The 20,686-nt window shown below is 41.8% G+C and overlaps 2 protein-coding genes across 2 annotated transcripts in view; both read right to left on the reverse strand.

Annotated features, from left to right (window-relative positions):
* The window catches only part of kif13a (kinesin family member 13A), a 38,247-nt gene extending 21,436 nt beyond the window's left edge, over positions 1-16,811 (reverse strand). The window contains exons 1-4 of the mRNA XM_053487682.1: positions 16,495-16,811; positions 16,106-16,196; positions 4,575-4,587; positions 222-282 (exon numbers count right to left, since the gene is read on the reverse strand). Coding sequence (XP_053343657.1) covers positions 222-282; positions 4,575-4,587; positions 16,106-16,196; positions 16,495-16,549 — 220 coding nt within the window. The 5' untranslated portion in view covers positions 16,550-16,811. The remainder of the gene's footprint in view (positions 1-221; positions 283-4,574; positions 4,588-16,105; positions 16,197-16,494) is intronic.
* A 1,734-nt stretch (positions 16,812-18,545) lies between these two features.
* LOC128514351 (E3 ubiquitin-protein ligase NHLRC1-like) lies at positions 18,546-19,867 on the reverse strand. Its single transcript, XM_053488166.1, has one exon. It carries the CDS (start codon positions 19,792-19,794, stop codon positions 18,586-18,588), a length of 1,209 nt encoding a protein of 402 aa, XP_053344141.1. The 5' UTR covers positions 19,795-19,867; the 3' UTR covers positions 18,546-18,585.
* Positions 19,868-20,686: the final 819 nt, after the last annotated feature.

Here is a 20,686-nt window from a genome sequence, read left to right on the forward strand (position 1 = left end):
TTAGCGCCGCTGTTGTTTCTGCGCTAACTCACAATAACTGTGGTTTGTCCAAAACGCTAATTTAAAGCTTAGTGCAGAACTGTGTTTAAACTCCATACTCATTATCAGCTGGGTGAGACTTCACCTCCCACACTGCTGAGAAAGTGATCTGTGTGTGTGTGTGTGTGTGTGTGTGTGTGTGTATGTGTTTGGGGGTGGGTGGTTGTTTTGGCGTGACTCACCAGCATATTTGGGGATGTTCGACTCATCCATTGACCAGAAACAATGGTCAAAAGCAAACACCTGCAGAAAGAGAAAGAGAGTGTGAGTGTCACGGGCGTGCTCGGGCAGGTGTAGCGTAGCGTTCCGCTAACACAGCGCTAACAAAGAGCTAACACACCTGAGAAACTCATACACAATGAGGGTTTAAGTGTGTGGTGTGAACTCTGTGTGTAGTATATAAATATATGTATTTACAGTATATATAGCGATATATATCACTACTGCCAGCCGATCTCACACACATATGCATATTACATGTCCAGCGTTGCTAATCAAAACACACTAGCAAACCACCGTACATCTGTGGACAGGATAGCTCTAAGATAAAAAACGAGGTGGTCACGCTAATTAATCATTAGCTAAACAAACTGAACTAAACCCCGCCCACTTGTATCTAATTACAGCGAGAATGTTTTTATGTATTTCCCTGCTACAAATCTGTGTGTCCTTCCAGCGTACTTTATTACTTAATTTGACAAATTTAGTCCACAGTTGGCATTTTGCACTTTTGTTTAGCACCTAGGAACTGGTGGTGGTAGTGGATATACAAATCAAAATTTATTAATTAATTGCTTGAGAAAAAAAAGTAAAACAGAAAAAAAATAATAAATAAACAAAAAAACTTGACCAACAACAACAAAAAGTGGAGCATTTAGAAATGCTATTAAAAAGGTTTCTGGATAATATCCACAAAAGAACGTTTTTGTGAACTGAAAATTTTTTTTCTTCTTCTTGATCTTATGTTAAACATGAAGTTACAGGTTATTTATGAAGGGTTTGAGACACGCCCTTTCCACAGCCCCGCCCGGTCTAGACAACTAGACAAACCTTGCAAAGCTTATTTCGCTAGCTAGCTATTATTATAGATTTTTTAAATCTATGCTACATTTTAGCGCTAACACAGCTCTGAAACAAGAATTCCGATTATAAAAGGAAACTTTAAAACATTTGTGTGTGTGTGAGTGTGTGCTGATTTACAAACTAGAGGCCATTATTTTGCAGCTACATTACCCTCGAAACACACAAAAAAACGCCCCTTTGTACATTTTATTCCTCACTGTACGACTCCTTTAAGCGAGTCTGAGGTAAAGTAAACCGTGTCTGATGAAGCTTTTATTAACGAACGACATAAATCTGTTAAAGGCCAGATAAAATTCCCGCTTTACTGACGTCTGTTTCCACGGTAACCTGCTGCCCCTGTGTGGCCCGACCCCCGCGCTGAGCGCGCTGAGGGGAGCTCCCACTCTGATTTTTACCTCAGAATGCTAAACTCGCTAATCCTGCAGGTTTATTACATCAGTGCTAGCTTAGCATTTTTAGATATTTTATTATAATTTATTTACTAATAATTATTAAATTATTGTATAAATCAATATCTTTATAAATAACTTAATTTTTATTTCCTGTCACATTTCACATTAACCATTTATCTTCTCTCCTGTAAAAACAATCGAACAAACAGACAAACGGATAAACAGATCATGAAACGGATGGAAATACAGCTAGATGGATGGATAGCATGAATAAAAAATAAATAAAAGTTAAATTGCTAATTTCTCTCAGATACACATATCTCCATGCAGAACACTGTAGTAGTGACTACGGCCCGATTTAGTGCCTCGTCTGTAAATGAGGAGGCACCAGTGTGTGTGTGTGTGTGTGTGTGTGTGTGTGTGTGTTTCAGGGCGCATTCCAACAATGCAGCTTTGAACACACACACACTGGTCCACTGTCTCTGCTCATCCTCTCACACATTGTGGCCTTTGTGGGCGTTTCACGAGATCTACAAGCTCCGACACACACACACACACACACACACACACACACACACACACACACACACACACACACTCCCACACCCTGCCCTGTCTCTGTGACAGGAAGCGACAGGAAGAGGAACACCATTTCCAAAAATACACTTCTTTTCGAGGAGCGATGCGACGCCCAGCTGCTCTCCTCGGCGTCAACACACAAACCCCAGAGATTATTATAACAATCAGAGACGAATCGCGATGCGTTCACATCAGCAAGCGACAGGACAGCACTCATTTTCCAATTCCTGTATGAGCGTGACACGGTGCTGTGAGCAACGACCGATGTACGATGATGTAAAGCAAAAAAAAATCCTACGTGCCACTAGTGCTAGCAAAATTAATCATGGTTTAATCTAGGGATGCACCGAAATGAAAATTCTGGGCCGAAAACGAAACCGAAATTTTTGGATGCACTTGGCCGAAAACCGATACCGAAACCGAAAATGGCTTCATTAAAAAACATGTTTAAAATATTTTCTTTTTGTTTGTATTAAAAAAACTACAAATTAATTAAGCAATCAAACTTTTATTGATAATAAATAACAGTAATAAGGCTGTTTAACAATAACAAAACTAAATAAAATTTCTTTCTGTAACAAAATTGTGCAAAAAAAATGCTAGCTGCTTTTTTACTTCAATTTTAAATCACTGTACCAAACAACAGTGCACAAACAGAAGAAAAATAAATAAATCCAACCTCTTACTGTAAACAACATAACTATACACACTAAATTGGTCTGCTTTTAATTTAAGCAAAAGAAGCAGGTTTATCTTTATGAACAAAAGTTTTTCAGTTTTCTGGCTGAAGACACAGTTCCTCTTCTCATGAAGAACATACTGCACTGAATAAAATCACGCGGCTCAATGTGGTGTATTAGCCTACGAAATCCGATGTCCTCCACGACTGAAAACGGCTGGTCATCTAAAGCAATGAATTCCATTACTTTCTCTGTTATGTCACGTGCTTTAGCACGTAACCCCCTCTTGAAACTTTTGCAGAGCAAATGTTGCATATTGCAACTTTGCTGTCCTCATCTGAAACTTTGAAGTGCTTCCAAACCGCCGACATACTCCGTGTTTGATGCGTAATGACAGCGCGAACGAGACGGGAGGATGGGAGAGGCGTCGCGACAATTTCGGCTTTTATTTTCGGCGCTTTCTTACGTTTCGGCCGAAACCGATAATGCTATTTCGGCCGAAAATTTTCGGCGGCCGAAATTTCGGTGCATCCCTAGTTTAATCACATCTCTACAGACTCTCACCAAACGTGTATAAAAATGTTACGTGTGAGTGCAAAGAAGTGCGTCCGGTGAGTGTACATAGCAAGTACCCTGATTTGCTAATCTTAGCGGTTGTCGTAACATGCAACCCATTTTATTGGATGTACGACGAACATGAAAGCTTAAGAAACTACAGTGAAACCTCGGATTGCGAGTAACGCGGTTTGCGAGTGTTCCGCAAGACGAGCAAAGGTTTTTTAATACATTTTTACTTGGAAAACAAACAAGTCTTGGTTTATGAGTACCGAGTATTATGTATCACGCATGCGCTTCTTGTTTTGATGCCGAGCGTCACGTGATCACAACTGAGCCAACGTTTTTTCTTTCTTGTGCTGCGGAATTGTTTATAATGGTCCCCCCTGCTGTGTCTTAGTGCTCATCTCTTACTGGTTTGCTATAACACTGTGACCCCGTGTGTGTGCGTAAAACATTTTATCTTGTGTCTGTATGCCTGTGTACAGGGCGCGTGTAAAGCAAGAGCAAGTATCATTAGAGAGGTTAAAGATTCATTTTCTCTCTCTGCTCAAGGCTCAGCCTGCTCTTTGCTGGCTGTGTGTGTGTCTGTGTGCGCGCATCACTGGAGACCGTGCCACACAGACCCTTCCTACTTTCGCCTACACATACACACACACACACACACACTCTTTCTCTCTGCTCTACACAGAAACACTGCTCTGTCACAATTCTTTTTAAAGGTAAAGTGCAGGTTAAGTTGTTTTATGTTTACTTTACAGCAGTGATTCCGTTAGTGTGTCGCTCAATCGAGTGTCATTAGAGAGTTTTCTTGTTTATTTTCCGATAAACTGACTATTATTTTTAATAATGTATGGTTCTTACACAGTCTACGAACTGACTACATGTTGTTCCTAGCCACTGGTTAAAGTTGTAAATTCCCGATCGAATAAGGTTTAAATTTCGCTCATAAATATCAGCGAGTTTGTTAAAATGTGTCTCGTTTTTTTTGGCAACGTAAAGCCACAAGATATTTACGTTTTAAACTAAACTTGAGACAGAGCGGCGTGAGAGAAACCGCTATCCACCCTCTTCCGCATACATGAGCTCACAGACATCTATGATTGGTTAGTCAACCCAATTAATACTTGCAGCATCCACTAGTTAGCAAACCGCTAGTGTTAAGCAAGTGTGTGACGCCTACCTAGTCTTCTACTAACATGCAATAGTTAGTTTTTTACAAAGTTCATAACATCCTCATTCTTACCTTGGGCTGTTTCCTGCAGGTTCGGAGGTCGCAGAGGTCAGGTTCAGTCAGGAGACACGAGAGAAGAAAGGAGAAAGAGAAAAAGAAGTTAATCAGAATTGCGTTACTCACAGCGTCGCTCCTTCACTCTGAGTCAGTGTCTCAAGGCCGCGGAATCAGCGTCGACTCCTTCCGACTCGCCTGCTCGGGCCGCTGACATCATTCCACAGGTGTTCTGGGTCTGATACCAACTCGGACACCTCACATTGTGTGTGTGGGTGTGTGTGTGTGTGTGTGTGCAAACTACACTAGGTTAACATTTTTTATTAGATTTATTTAGTTTTTTGTTTCTTTCTGTTTTTTTTTTTTTTCTAATTTATATGCTGGTTTATTTAATTTATATGTCATTTGTTGCTTTGTTTTCACTTGCTTATGTGTTTAGTATAATTATCATTTTTCTGATAATTGAATTCAATTAATTTATTTAATTTATAATACTTTTAATGGTTTTGTTTACTGATTCTTTATTGTTATATATAGAAACCAATTATCTGACTGTCCACCTTGTATCTGTCTCACTCTCTCTGTCTCTCTATCCATCTGTCTCTCTCTATCTGCTTCTCTCTCTATCTGTCTCTTGCTGTCTGACTGTCTCTTTTTAGTCTGTCTCTTTGGACTGTGTCTGTCTTTCTCAGCCTGTCTGTGTCTCTGTCCACCTATCTTTTTGTCTGTCACTATGTGTCTGCTTGCCTCTCTCTGTATCTGTCTCTTTCTCTGCCTGTCTGTCTATCTGTCTGTTATCCCAACTCTCTGTGTCTGTCAGTCCCAGTCTCTGTCTATCTGTCTGTCTGTCTCTCTCTCTATGTATATATGTATGTATACCCACCCCTATACACCAAGAACCAAAATCCCCTACTGGAGATTTAACTTCTCCAAAGTTACAGCTACAAAGTCTCTCTTTCTCTCCCTCTCTCTCTTTCTCTCTCTCTCACACATACACACACTGACACACTGTAGGCTCACTAAACGGTCCTCAGTGCTGTCTCAGGTGATGGAAGTTTCTCACCACTGCTCATAAACCAAACAACACAAAACAAAAGAAGAGGAGACAGTAAAGTCTGTGCGTTTACATTTTTCTGTTTTTTAACGTGATCGAATTTTACTGCGCAATTCTATGAAGTAATTCTGTAATTCTGCTCAGTTGTGCGTGTGAATGTGCGTGTGTATGTGGGGACAACGCAACTACATTCAGTTCATCAGGGAGTGCTTACACCCTCACTTTCTTCGAGTGTGATACGGAACACGATACACCCGCGTGATAATGTTGCGGTAAGGAATCGGCCCAGCCTTGCACAGAAATGTCACAGCCGTGCGTGTGTGTGTGTGTGTGTGTGCATTTGTTCTACATTTGGAACAGTTTACGACATCCCTTCCATTTCCATTCGATTTCCAACACACACTCCTCACACACACACTCGGTCTGAGAAGTCGGGCAGAAAGAACGCTCCATCAGCAGACCCGAGCCAAACAGGAAGTGACCTTCCCTTTCCAAAGTCTAATTAACATGTGAGTATAAAACCACACCCACTTCTGCAGTACCACACATTTAGTGTGTGTGTGTGTGTGTGTGTGTGTGTGTGTGAGTCACACCACATCTTCATAGCAAAAATACCAACACCATTAAAGGTGCAGGCAGTGATTTTGGCTGAACTAACGATCCACATAAAACCAGCCCCTCCCCTCGAAGTTCCCGCCTAAGCCCCGCCCACAAACTGACCTGGCTGGGCTGAACTCCACAACAATGTGACCCTTACGTCAGTGTCCGCCTTTATACTTGTCGATTTTATAATGTGAGCCTGTCCACTAGGGGGCGGTGTCACATGAGACCAGACAATTCACATGTCAATTACTTCATCTGGTGGGGGGCGGGGCAAGGAACTGGAGCTAGCATACTCATGTTAAAATGCGTTAAAGTTAGCAAACTTTTGCTTATTAGTATCGTTGAACGACAATTGTCCTTTTTCTTTCTCTCTCTCTATTTGTCTGTGATTCTCACTCTCTGTCTGTCTCTCGCTCTTTGTTTGTCCTACTCACTATCTGTCTATCTCTCTTTTTCTTTCTGTGATGTTTCTCTGTCTGTGTCTCTGTCTGTCTGCCCATTTCTGTCTGTCTCTGTGTCTGTCATCAAACCTTAGATAAAAAAGTTGTTGTTCAACAGTTTGAGTCACGGATCGAGACGTTCATGTAGATGTCTATTGATCAGCTAAAAGATGAGCCTAAAACGCCAGTTATGAGCAGATCGATCTGGTCACGGCTCTGGTTTTTATAATTTTGAAATAACTTTGGACAAACACACACTCTCTCACTCTATCTCCTTTTCTCTCTCTCTCTCTCTCTGGATCTGAGATCAAGATTTGCATCTGCGCTCTGTCCAAACACAACCCAAGCCCAGAACAACAACGGCGGGGACCTCGAGGGAAATACACTCGTTTATCAGAGCCACACACATCTTTCCGGCTGAGCGACAAACGAACAGATTTCATCAAAAAGACCAAAATCAGCATCTGTGCCAAGTCGAGGAGAAAATCTGTACGACTGTTTGTGCTTTTCTTCCTCAGAAAGACAGAGATAATGAGAGAGCATTCCTGAGGTGGGGTGTAACTTAGTTTCTCTTTGTTACTCACACACACACACACACACACACACACATACACTAACAGATGGCTTTATAAACAACAACATCCATTTTTTCCTGTTTGTTATCGATGTCATACAGAACCAGCCGTAATCAGATTCAGGCGTCACGGCTCGTCTCCATGTGCAGGGTTCAGCGTAATGAATTCCACTCTGGTGTGTTTCGCCCCTTGGGGTTTTGGTCGGTTAGGGGGGGAGCGGGGGTATTTGGGCAGGTCTGAGAGGGATGGTACAAACCAAGAACATATTCGTACTACGTACACTCACCACAGGAAAAATCCTACATCCGTCTACAGCCATCTGGATCAGCAAGTGTTAGGGACTGGGGGTTGGGGTGGGGAGGTACAGTACATGGTGAGGGGGGAGAGGGGTAGGGAGGGGTCATACTTCCACTCGCAGATCAATCATAGGGACAGTCAGGTGAATGGAGAGTGGATAGTGCTTCCTCTGAGAGTGTTATACCTCTAAGGGTCGCAGTAGGTCAGTGGGGGCCAAGTGTCTTGGATGGACCCCTCAGAAGTGGTTCACTTGAAAGGGGTGCACCATCCAGATGGGTAAGAACTGGCTACGGGTAACATTTGGGAGAAAGAAGAGTGGCAGAACACAGGTCCGGAAGTGCAAGAGGGGCAGTAAAGTCAATCTGATTAGTTACTGAGGAACAGGACAAGGAAACTCTGCTCCCATTGATAACATCTGAAGCAAGAACTCAGCTCTGATTGGTTACAGTTGTCCTGTAGTTGGGGACTAAGTTCTCGTTACAGTAACACCAGAGGAAGTAATGTCACTCTGAAGGTATGGTTTAAGTGGTTACAGTAGTACAGGGCCAGTAAGGTCACGCTGAAGGTGTGGTCTGAGTGGTTATAGGAGTACAGGGGCAGTAAGGTCACGCTGAAGGTCTGGTCTAGTGGTTATAGGAGTACAGGGGCAGTAAGGTCACTCTGAAGGTGTGGTCTTGATTGGTTACGGTAGCCTTGAGGAGGGGTAAGACCTGTGGCTTGTCTGCTTCTGAGGATGTTGAGGGTGGTTCCAGTGACACTGGGGTGCAGAAGCTGTGGTCCGACTGGGACTAGGAACTATGGGAACTTTGTTAATCCCAGAGGGAAGAACCTTATTAATCCCAGAGGGAAGTTGCTTAAATAAAAAAAATGGAGCTGCAAGGGCAGCTTAAAGCATTTAGTTGCTTATCACAGGGTCGTGGGTTCAGGCCCTGGGGTGCCAATGTTGGGTACTTGGAAAAGATCCTAAACCCTTCACCCCACAGCACACAACATGCAAAGCAGTCCGTTTATAACCCGCCCAAGTCTAATTAAAAAAATGGGACGGTTGCGACAATTAAGCATCCTGTGCCAGCTGCTGCGGAACAAACGATCCAATGTGGCGGTAGGATAAAAGGGACAAGGCTTAAGGCAAAAAAATAATAATTCAGTCCACTCCAATGTTTATCTTTATATCAGGAATCTAACTGGTTTCTGTGGCTTTGGAGGTGGGAACTGTGGTCTGTGGTACTGGTTACAGTTAAATTGGGGCAGAAACAAAGTCAAACCTCCAGCACAACCAACAAGCCACAAGTTTTTTTACTGTGCAGAAATGTGAGCGTATAGTCACACAGAGCTGATGGAGGCACCCTCACGTCTCCAGGAATCTGATTACAGCTCTAAGACAGTAAAGAACTTTTAAAGCTGTGTGAAATCCCTCTGAGCCCCTGATAGTCGCTGACAGGACGGGGAGAAAATTACACGCCTCGCTGGAGCAGAGCCGTATCAGATGAAAGCGAGCTTTCGCTAATCACCTCGGCCTCTGAGCGCTGGAGCGAGGCATGACGGGATACGGGGGTGGAAGGGGGACACCTGTCAGCCTCCTCTGATCATTCTAAGGCTGGAAAACCCCCTCGCATAGTCTTCATATCTGACACGCACACGTCACCGCCGGCCAAATATCCTCCCGTCTGTGTGTCTGTCTCTCTGTCTGCCTGCCCAGGTGTTTCTCTCTTTCTCACCACACACAAACTCTTTCTCTCCTCTTTTACCCCCTCTCTCCCTCACTCATATTTCAAATCTGGCTGACTGTATCACTCTGTGGAAAAGTTTTGAAACCGGAGCGTCCTGCTGTCGCTTAGAGCCCTCGAGGCACGTTCGGTCTTCGCTTAACACCGTCTGTTTACTCTAACTTCACCGTGAGAAAGTGGGGAAGCGCGCGGAGCAGAGGATCACGGCAAACAAAAGACGCTACTGTGAATAAATACGAAGTGCTTACGGCTAGTCAGCATGGGATTCGCCAGATGTTTACACGTTAATTGCTTGTAGATAAAAGTCTGCACAGAGGACAAAAATATCTGCCAAAGATCAACTTTTGTTACTTTAAAGCCTTTAAAAAAAGACCAACACGCCTGCTGGAAGACGGACTAGCCGCTGAAACAAATATTAAATATAAATTATAGTTTCTCTAGTCACTAGTTGTTGGCATTGCATGGTGAGCATTTGTGTGACATCACTTCCTGTCAAGTCTAAAAAAAACAAAAAGGGCAAAGAAATTTATCAAACGCTTCAAAACATTAAATTCTCTAAAAGTGACGAATTCCTTAAACATGTGCATGTAAAATGCAAATCTTACATGTTTACCAAGAGTATTACTTCTCCTTCTACTTAACTTTACAGGAGGTTGGGGCAATACCGCCACCTACAGGATTGGAGTGTGGTACAAAGAATGAAAAAGAAGGCAGGAAAAAAAAAGTACTGATCAAAGGGCACTACTTGGTGTGTGGAACAACAGCTTGTACACCTTACCATTTAACGCCATTTGGGAAGTCAGAAGTTAACAACGTGACACTTAAAAGTGGAATAAGTGAAAATATAAAATAAATCTGTTGAGTTTTTCAGACTGTCCAAAATCTCCATTGTTTATTCTCCTCACCCTTTGGCTACAAAGTACCGATAAGAATTTAAAACTACTTTCACCCCTGTTAATTACACTAACTCTTGTGTCTATGTGCTATATATGCTTTGAGACTAATCAGGGATTAAACATTAGTGCTGTTTTGAGTCAAAAAGAACTGAAAATCGCAACGCGCAAAAAAGCAACCTGGATTAAAGTGGCAGTCGGTAAGGACAGCGTGGAAAAAGTAACAGCAGCGCGGACAGAGTTACCCTGATGGTTTTAAAAGTCGCTCGGGCTCAGATTCTGCCTTATCTCTATATCAGCGAAAGGATAAACAATGCCGCCGTCTCGCATTTCATATTCTTGGCGACATCAGATGTAAACACACATGCTCATATACACACCAAACTGATAGGGACAGGTGTCCTGAGAACTTGAGAGGAAAAACAGGCAGTGACTCATCTCTCACAGCCCTCAGACAAACCCTGACTGTGAAATTACTACAGCAGGATCGTTAGGACGTGACGTGACAAATCCAAACGATAGGCTCGAGTGATTCCTTCTTACGCTCCTCGCGTATGACTTAGCGGAAAAGAAAAAACATTTAGGCCAGGACGTGAGTTCGAATTCTGTTGACGGCGCACCCGGGAGTCCGAAAGAGGAAAAATTGGACATGCTTTCTCAGTGGGAGGGGCTCTTCCTCCAAAGCCAATTGTACCCACTGTGATCTCATTCATGAGAAATTAGGTCACATGACCGTCTTCTTCAAAGTCTGCGTTTGGGTTAATAACAAACAAAAACAAAAACAAACGCCATCAATATAATAAACAAACATGTAAATAAACATCACACATTCGGGCTGGTCCTTAAGTTTAAGCTGCTAAATATTACGATGTCATGTGATTTATTAACGGGACAAAGAAAAAGTGTTTTTTGTCCATGAAGGCATTGATTTAAATGTTTAGCAGCGCTGAGAAGTGCATCATGATAAGATAAAACCAGCTCGAGCTGCTCCACATCGGGTCACGGCTCTAAATGTGGGTTAAGGTGTGTGTGTGTATGTGTGTGTATGTGTGTGTGCAAACTTCACGCTTGACTGCTGTCCAGTTAGCCGTGATCTACTGTTCACTTCCAGATGACGCTATTACACACCATCAGCTTTCACTTTTCCAAATGAGTGAGGGAAGCTCAGCAGGGGTGTGTGTGTGTGTGTGTGTGTGTGTGTGGGTGTGAACATCCCAGTAGTTTAACTGGCGTGTAATTTTACTTGAGTGAATCATGCAGTTTAGAGGCAGGACCTCCTGCAGTGACTAAAGCCTGTCAGAGACAGGTGAGGAGAGTCAGTCACACGGTGCCTGAGGAATAACACAGCACGTGTGATGCGGCTATAGGGAACTAATCAGCGACCAGCAGGAGTCACTGTCTCCACCCTGACATCCTTTTTAATATAACACGTTTTATTCCTCTCAAACCACAGGTACAGGTCCATAGTTACTCAGCTCTATTCAGTACTAAAGAAGTTAAATGATTTTAACTCAGACACCATGTTTTACTCTACCGCACACTCCTGAACATTTCCACTGTACACTATTACTGCACACTCCCAATGTACACTATAACACTATTACTGCACACTTCCATTGCACACTTCCACTGCACACTCCCACTGTATGCTATAACTGCACACTTCCACTGCACACTATTACTGCACACTCCCACTGTATGCTATTACTGCACACTCTCACTGTACACTATTACTGCACACTCCCACTGCACACTATTACTGCACACTCCCACTGAACACTATTACTGCACACTCCCACTGCACACTATTACTGCACACTCCCACTGTACGCTATTACTGCACACTCCCACTGTACGCTATTACTGCACACTCCCACTGTACGCTATTACTGCACACTCCCACTATACACTATTACTGCACACTCCCACTGTACACTATTACTACACACTCCCACTGTACACTATTACTGCACACTCCCACTGTACACTATTACCGCACACTCCCACTGTACGCTATTACCGCACACTCCCACTGTACGCTATTACTGCACACTCCCACTGTACGCTATTACTGCACACTCCCACTGTACGCTATTACTGCACACTCCCACTGTACACTATTACTGCACACTCCCACTGTACGCTATTACTGCACACTCCCACTGCACACTATTACTGCACACTATTACTGCACACTCCCACTGTACACTATTACTGCACACTCCCACTGTACACTATTACTGCACACTCCCACTGTACACTATTACTGCACACTCCCACTGTACGCTATTACTGCACACTCCCACTGCACACTATTACTGCACACTCCCACTGTACACTATTACTGCACACTCCCACTGTATGCTATTACTGCACACTCCCAATGTACACTATAACACTATTACTGCACACTTCCACTGCACACTCCCACTGTATGCTATTACTGCACACTCCCACTGTATGCTATAACTGCACACTTCCACTGCACACTATTACTGCACACTCCCACTGTATGCTATTACTGCACACTCTCACTGTACACTATTACTGCACACTCCCACTGCACACTATTACTGCACACTCCCACTGAACACTATTACTGCACACTCCCACTGAACACTATTACTGCACACTCCCACTGTACACTATTACTGCACACTCCCACTGTACACTATTACTGCACACTCCCACTGTACACTATTACTGCACACTACCACTGCACACTATTACTGCACACTCCCACTGTACACTATTACTGCACACTCCCACTGTACACTATTACTGCACACTCCCACTGAACACTATTACTGCACACTCCCACTGCACACTATTACTGCACACTCCCACTGTACACTATTACTGCACACTCCCACTGTACACTATTACTGCACACTCCCACTGTACACTATTACTGCACACTCCCACTGCACACTATTACTGCACACTCCCACTGTACACTATTACTGCACACTCCCACTGTACACTATTACTGCACACTCCCACTGCACACTCCTACTGTACACTATCACTGTACACTATTACTGCACGCTCCTGCTCCCACTTTCTTTGTTTCTGACCAATTCGGCTCTGAGAGTTATCACACTGTGCGCTCATTGCCTACCTGTCTACACCCAGGCCTGGCCCCTTTGCCCCTGACTCAGAACTCATCAGTGTGGGTGTAAGGCGACGATGCTTTTACAACAACTCTTCTACAGTCACCTGTGACTGAAAAACTGCTCTTTTTGAGTTTAATCACAGAAGAAGGTCACAGCCTGACCCTCGTCAGCCTCATTCATAACAGTTAATAACACAGTAAGTACTGAATCACTTTATAGCACAATATGATTCCTCAACCAACACCTTCATCTTGTTTCAAGACAGAAAAACCCCACACCTGAATGTGTTCAGATCTGGGCCAGTTTCAGGGTTTCTCAATGTTGTGCACTTCCTCCTTACCTCCCACACACACAGGCAGTCTCAAACCCCCAACACACACACATATATATAAATACACACACACACATATACAGAAACAGAACTGAAATCAAGCACGCAACCCAGGTCAAGTTTAGCACAATACTAATGATTCAGACGCAAACGGATGCAAGAATTCAGCACGATGCACATCAGTGCGCGTAGCTCTACTTACACCGTCCCGTAAATAAGTACTGCAGTATTTACACTGCACTCAAAAACATTCACATATATGGAAAAAAGTCTGTAAATCGTTACACACTTGGAAGTGTGCATCGTGTTCTGCTTGTTTGTAAAAAAAATTTTTTACAATCAACTAAAAACTTTAAAACAGGATAAATATGACACGCTGAATGTGATTAAAATCTAAATCATAAATTTCATTCCAAACACTGTGGCTACTTCTTTTACAATGACGTCTTACACTCCAAAACGTGTTAAAATGTTACAAAAAGTTAAAAAAATAAAAGCCTTAAGGGGCGGGGCTTGCTTTGGAAACTTTTCTTACGTTCCTCACTGGTTCGAAATTTCCTTTTAATCACGGTAGTTCTGCAAATGTGTTGTATGCCGTGTCCGGTAATTCCGACCGTAGGTATCATTCTGTTTCTGTCCAGGATTCGTTTGTATTAGACATCTTAAAAAATTACAATAATTATTATTATTATTATTATTATTATTAGCATTTGTCGTGGGGAGGTGGCTGACTATCATTAGGTCACATGACCATGACGTGCACTTGGAATTTGTTAACTTCTCTAAAAACCCTGGTAGGAACAAATTATTTATATTTTTATTTTCCTGTGTTTTAAACTTTAATGTAAAGAAAAAAACTAAAATTCTACGAGAAGCTTCAACATATCCCTAAAACCATTCCCATCTGAATAGAGCTTTAGCATCATATTTTTATATTATAAAATATAAAAGGCACACTTCCTGCTGATGTCATTCTTAAAATGTCGTACTGTTCTGTAAGTGTTTTTGATTTAGGTTTTATTTGTTATGTCTAAGTTTTAGGTTTTATTTCATATTTAACAGCATACGGCACTCTTATAATATATGATAATATTTCAGGACATGCATCACAAATCTAACTTCAACCTTCCCTGTAATGTACTGAAGTGAATTTTTTACATTTCATTTTTGTAATTGAAACTTCAGCTGTTCATGTTAGTTTACATTAAATATCGCTGTTTAATTTTTTTTTTAACTATTTGCCTATATAAACAAGCAATAAAACAATAAAAAAAAACTTATTTCGTGAATGATTTGAATGAAATGAAATTTTGCAGGAAAGCTTCTCTTGGTGAACCTATTAAGGCCTAACTTTATTTCCTAAGTGTAATGTTCATGTCAGTTTAAAATTAAGAAAAAAGAAAGTACAGCGGTACTTTGACATAAAAATGCCCCGCTTACGTATTTTTGGGAAATTCTGTACAAAATTTGTCTCGGTCTAGGAAGTTTTTTTGGCATATGAGTGACCTAACTGAAAGGAACTGAACAAACTTGTTTGTGTCAGTGGAAAGCCAAGCAGGTTTGTGTATTTTTTGTAGGTTTTTTTTTGGCATTTTGTGCAAGATTTAGTGCAGACACAGCATCATGGTTTCCAAGAATCTTATCAAGGATGGTAGCAAGAAGAAAAGGGAGACACTTTCAGTGTAGTTTTTACTAAACTTTTTCACTTCACGTGTCTTTTCTAAATGTTCTGATTGTTTTTTTATGCAAAAATATGATAACAGTGTTAGAAATTAGTAAGATTGATAATATTTTTGGGCAGCTGGAACGGATTATCTGCAAAAACTTTCTGGACATTTAAATTTATTTCCACTTTTTATTGCCCTTTAAATTTATTTTGTCTTTGGTACAGATAGGTTTTATATTTCTTATATATTTTTGAAAATTTCCATATTTTGTTCTACTTTCTTATAGTTTCAGTCGTCTAAGCATTTCACTGCATATCGTACTGTGTATGACTGTGTATGTGACAAATAAAATTTTAATTTGATTTACATTATTTCCTATCAGACAACGTGTTTCACAATAAAAAATTCCACCTTAAGAACTCGCCTCCGAAGCGGATGAAATTTCTCTGCTGAAGTAACGCTGATTTATTGTTGGTGAAAAGTGTAATCTTTTTTTTTCTTTTTTTAAAAAAAATAATTCTATAACTTAACTACGTTTTATTCTATCTTTTAAAACGTTCTTTAAACGTATAGCACGAGTCGGGTTTGCATTAAGCGTCCAGACACATTTTGTACAGGTTTTAAAGACGGCTGTGTGATTAACAACTAGCCATATTGCACACAAAAAAAGTGTAAAAATGTTGCATTACGTTTATTAAGAACAAACTGCTGCACTGACATCTAAAAACCTTCGATACATTGTAACAATATACAGTAACTCTGGAAGTGTGGATGTGTGTGTGTGTGTGATATCTTTTGTTCTTGTATGTGATGATGTAATGATGCCGGCTGGAGCCGGATTTCTACCTGTTTTCTCCCTTGGCATTGGAAGGTGGAGGGTGCAGGACGGTCTGGTTGTCCTCCATCTCCACCACACACTTGGTGCTCAGCTCAATCTCTGCACACACACACACACACACACACACAAAAGAAAGTTATCTAACTTGCTCAGGAGGACATATGAAACTTTATGTTGAGGTGGGAAAGCTCTTGGAGAACTCTACACAGCTGTAAAGTGTCCCAGGAGCCCTGAGAGCTGAGGGGAGACAGTCCCTGAGCTGTCCCTGTCCCCTCCTGTCCTGCGCCATGAGTCAATATGATGCAGCATTACCTCCATTTAGGAGTGAATTACAGACTTTCCCTTCAGCTAGGAGGAGCACAAAGCTTTAGAAATGCCTCTTTAATGCCAGACTCACCCCTGCGGTTCATGGGCCGGACTCGGACAGCGACTTTTACCTTCGTATCCGACATTTTAATCCACTTTTTGTGTGTGTGTGTGTGTGTGTCAGAGCCCTACAGCAGAGCTAGCAGTAATGTGCAAATCCAAAGCAAAGAAAAGTCTCCACGGAGTCTCCACAATGCCTGAAGACAACCAAGGAAAGTCCTTAAAATCATCCCCGACATCCCCGACCAACAACTTCATCAAAACTCCAACATAATCGCCCCGTTTCTTCCTCCTCCACTCCAGCAGCTACCAGGAGGCTATAGGAAGACCCGCTCCCGGGCTGTATCCCAAACGCCGCCCTCATTCCCTCGGGAGCGCCTCTACATAGGGCGTGACGCAAGCACGTCCCGCGCTCTACGTAGCACACTCAAGCGGCCCATGCCGACGCGTTTGGGACGCGGCCTCCAGGATCCCAGGCTCGGTCGGAAGAGCAGCATCCCGACCGCCATCTTCCGCTCGGAACAGGAGACTCAAATCTCTGAGAAATGTTTGATTTTATTGATTTTTTTTTGTTATCATGTTTCTGCAGAAACAAACGAGAAATGAGCTGAAACTGTTGAAAAATAAATCGCTTTTGAAGCACGGACAAACTGCCTGATTTTAGAGCGTTATAAAGGGAGAGAAACCTGGGGTTTGTGTCCCGAACGGTGGGGTTCTAGAGACGTAGTGCCCTTTGTAGTGTGTTTAAATCGTTATTTTAAACAGTGTAGACACGCGCGCATACAGGAAGGAGGATGGGATTTGGGACACGGCCAAGCGTTAGGGCGAAGTTTTAACTCCTAACGCTATTTAGTTACTCAAAATAATAATAATAATAATAATAATTATTATTATTATTCATGATAATGTCAATATTTAAATAGATTAAAATTTTTACTTTTTGGTTCTTATGATTTAATGTTCAGCACATGGTCCTGAGTGAGGTGTTTTTAAATTTGCATTTATAAATAAATAAATACATAAATATTTTCTTCATAATTACAGCAAAGACTTTAACTCCTAAGCAGATTTACATACTCAAAATAAACATTTAATAATAATAATAATAATAATAATAATAATATTCAATTAACTTAAAAATGAATGATGTGAATCATATAAATTTTGTATTTTAAAATATTGTAGCATTTTTTAAATTATTTGTAATTGTTTTAAAAAAAATGTTCTTTAATATAAAGCACATGGTCATGAAGGAGTTTTTAAATTGTTTTTATTAAATAAATAAATAAATAAATAAATAAATGCCTTTTCCATAATTAAAACAACTATGATGAACTTTGATGTTTAACGAATCGAGACGATATTAATATTGCAATATTTTTAATGCCACGATACACTTTTCCTGGAATCATGGCTTTCATGAGACATGTGTTTGTGTGTGTGTGTGTGACTTTATAACTGCGTTATTATTCCTTGTAATAAGTTAATATCAAATTTATTTCAATCATTTACTTGTTTATTTGTTTACTCTCCCTAAATTAATCACTTTCACTACAGAACTCTGAACAGTCTTATAATAACGTTTCATCTTTTTGGCATTTTAACACAAAGTACTTCTTCATTTTATTATTTTGGTATCCTTTGAAATAATTTAATTATATTTTCTTCATCTTTTAATATTCTTACTATATACTTTATAGTAAGAAGTATAGTAAATATACTTTTAAACCTTGTACACGCCTGTCTCCCTGAGAGACGACACGCCGTTTACACACTGATTTAGCTGGAACGTTTAATCTTCCTGATCATACAGTATGTAAACCTGCGCACTGAACTGTGGAGACGATTTGCATTTTTTTCCTGGGTAGTTTGTGTGACATGTTCCTAGGGAGTGTAAATCTGAGATTGTTGTCTGAGTGATATGTGTGTGAGTGTGTGTGTGAGTGTATATGTGTAAAGAGATTTTTAGCATTTATTATACAACTTAAATTAAAAGAAAAGCAAACAATTGAAACAAACATTTAAAAAAACCTACTGTAGCAATATTTCAGTTCCATTTATTTATTTATTTTTTAATTCTAGTGTTTCTAAATCATTGTGACATTATAATTATACATTTCTATTATTTATCGCTGTACAAGTCCTCAGTTTCAGGCGCGTACGTCTTCACGGTGTGATCTCCGGCATCCAGGACGATCAGCGCGTCTTCGTTGGTCACCGCCAGTCCCACGGGACGCACCAGTCCCTCCCTGACGAGCGGAGTTACCTCTGCTGCTTTATGGACGTCTCTCAAACTCCACACGCTTCCCTGCTGCACATCAGCTACGATCAAATCACCGTTTCTGTTAAAGCTTACGGACGAGATGCTCAGACTCATCGGGTGCAAACTGAACCCGTCCAGCTGCTCAAGGGCGACGTAATCTCTGCTGAACACCTTCACCCGCGTCCACCTGGAGCCTCCAATGGGACTTTCTCGATTTTGGAGATGTTCCACCACGGCGACGCGTCCAGACGCTCTGCAGCAAGCGACAGCTCGCGGAGTCGTAAGATCTTCCACCGTCTTCTTCTTTTGCGAAACCAAGCCACGTTCGAAGTCCATGTCGATCTGCCAAAGGGTTCCAGCTTCGGCGTCCGTCACTAGGATGTTCCCCGAGAGGTCCACGTCGACGCCCCATGGAAGCTGGAACAGGTCCGAGACCGTGACCACGGGACTTCCTGTCGACGAGAACACCTTGACCGAGCGATCTCCTGCATCTGTTACGATGACATGGCCGCCGGGAGTCACGGCAACATCTAAAGGATGGCAGATTTCGAAGTTTTTGTGACCGTGGCGCCCAAAGCTGCGCACGTACTGACCACGAGACCCGAGCACGGTCACTCTCTCATGCCCCCCGTGCGCCACCACGACATCCTGCGATTCTCCGTGCACCGCCACCCCGGTCGGGTTGATGAGCGGACCCCACCCTCCGAAGGCGCAGCGCAGGTGCATGACCCCTGACCCCGGATCTCCATCCAGATCTCGGGGGGTTTTATGTGGGAAATACGACCTGATCATCTCCTGAAGGTCGACGAGGACCTGGCATTCGTAGGTGCCACCTTGATCGCATTGCTTCCTGCAGAACGGGCACTCGAGGCGGCGTGACACGGAGTGAGACAGGGAGCAGACGCACCCCAGACAGATCACGTGACCACAGGGGAGGTTGCGCGGCCTCCGGGCTCTGGGGTCAGAGGAAAACGGTTCGAAACACACTTTACACTCGAGCAGGTCGGAGTGGATCTCGTCTAGGACGTCTTCGGCTCTTCTGGTGGGATTCGCAAAGGATTTGGACATTCTTCGTTTCTCCTTGGCGAGAAGGAGAGAGAAAGAGAGAGAACAGCAAGGAGAGATTCACACAGGCTCCATGTTGCTCAGCAGGCCGCCTGGTCACATGACTCAGGCAGAACGATGTGTATTTGCTGCCCTCTAGTGGTGAAGGGTGAAAAAACAGTAAAGACCCACTTCTTAATATTAAAATATCAAATAGCGAACAGTGGGGCCTAAGATATATGTTAAAAAACATCTTTTAATGTTGATCTGTTATTATTTAGCACTCTACCAAAATGTGTGTGTGTGTGTTGGTTGATGCTCCAGCTAAAACATCCCTCATATAATGCCCTCATATAATACAAACACACACACTGGGGACCCGTCTGAACATCTAAACATAAAAATTAGCTTGAAATCCGATTTTTTTTTAATGGACATATTTATATTCAGCACTGACGTGTGAGAGCGGGAAAAAGTCTGTTGTTAGCCATTTTTTATGGCCTAAAAAAAGATATGAAGAAATTTTACAATGTCGCAGAAAAATGATATAACCCTAAAATGTAAATCATTATAGTTTTCATGTCATTTTATTTACATTTATGTTTTTATTTCGTTATAATTTTCAGGTAGATATTGGTAAAATATGACACGTAATATTGATCCTGTGTATATTCACCTGTACAGTAACACATCTGCAATTCTTTTCCATTTAAACAATGCAAAGGAGATGTTTATAAGGGTGTCTTGTGAAGTGACTGAGAAATTATGTGACAAAAACTTCTCCCACTTTACCAATGTTTCCACTACAATTTAGGATATATAATGATACAGTAATATTTCTTCTTCATACAATCTCTAAATCCAAAATTATTTGTCGTATCACGCACAATACTTTTGGAGTCCCTCTTCTGCTTGG

This window comes from Clarias gariepinus, chromosome 26 (genome assembly GCF_024256425.1).
Source record: "Clarias gariepinus isolate MV-2021 ecotype Netherlands chromosome 26, CGAR_prim_01v2, whole genome shotgun sequence".
Taxonomy (NCBI): Eukaryota; Metazoa; Chordata; class Actinopteri; order Siluriformes; family Clariidae; genus Clarias; species Clarias gariepinus.

What these genes read in the sequence shown, in the direction of transcription:
- LOC128514351 (XM_053488166.1), bottom strand. Translation starts at nt 19,794, where the DNA reads ATGTCCAAATCCTTTGCGAATCCCACCAGAAGAGCCGAAGACGTCCTA.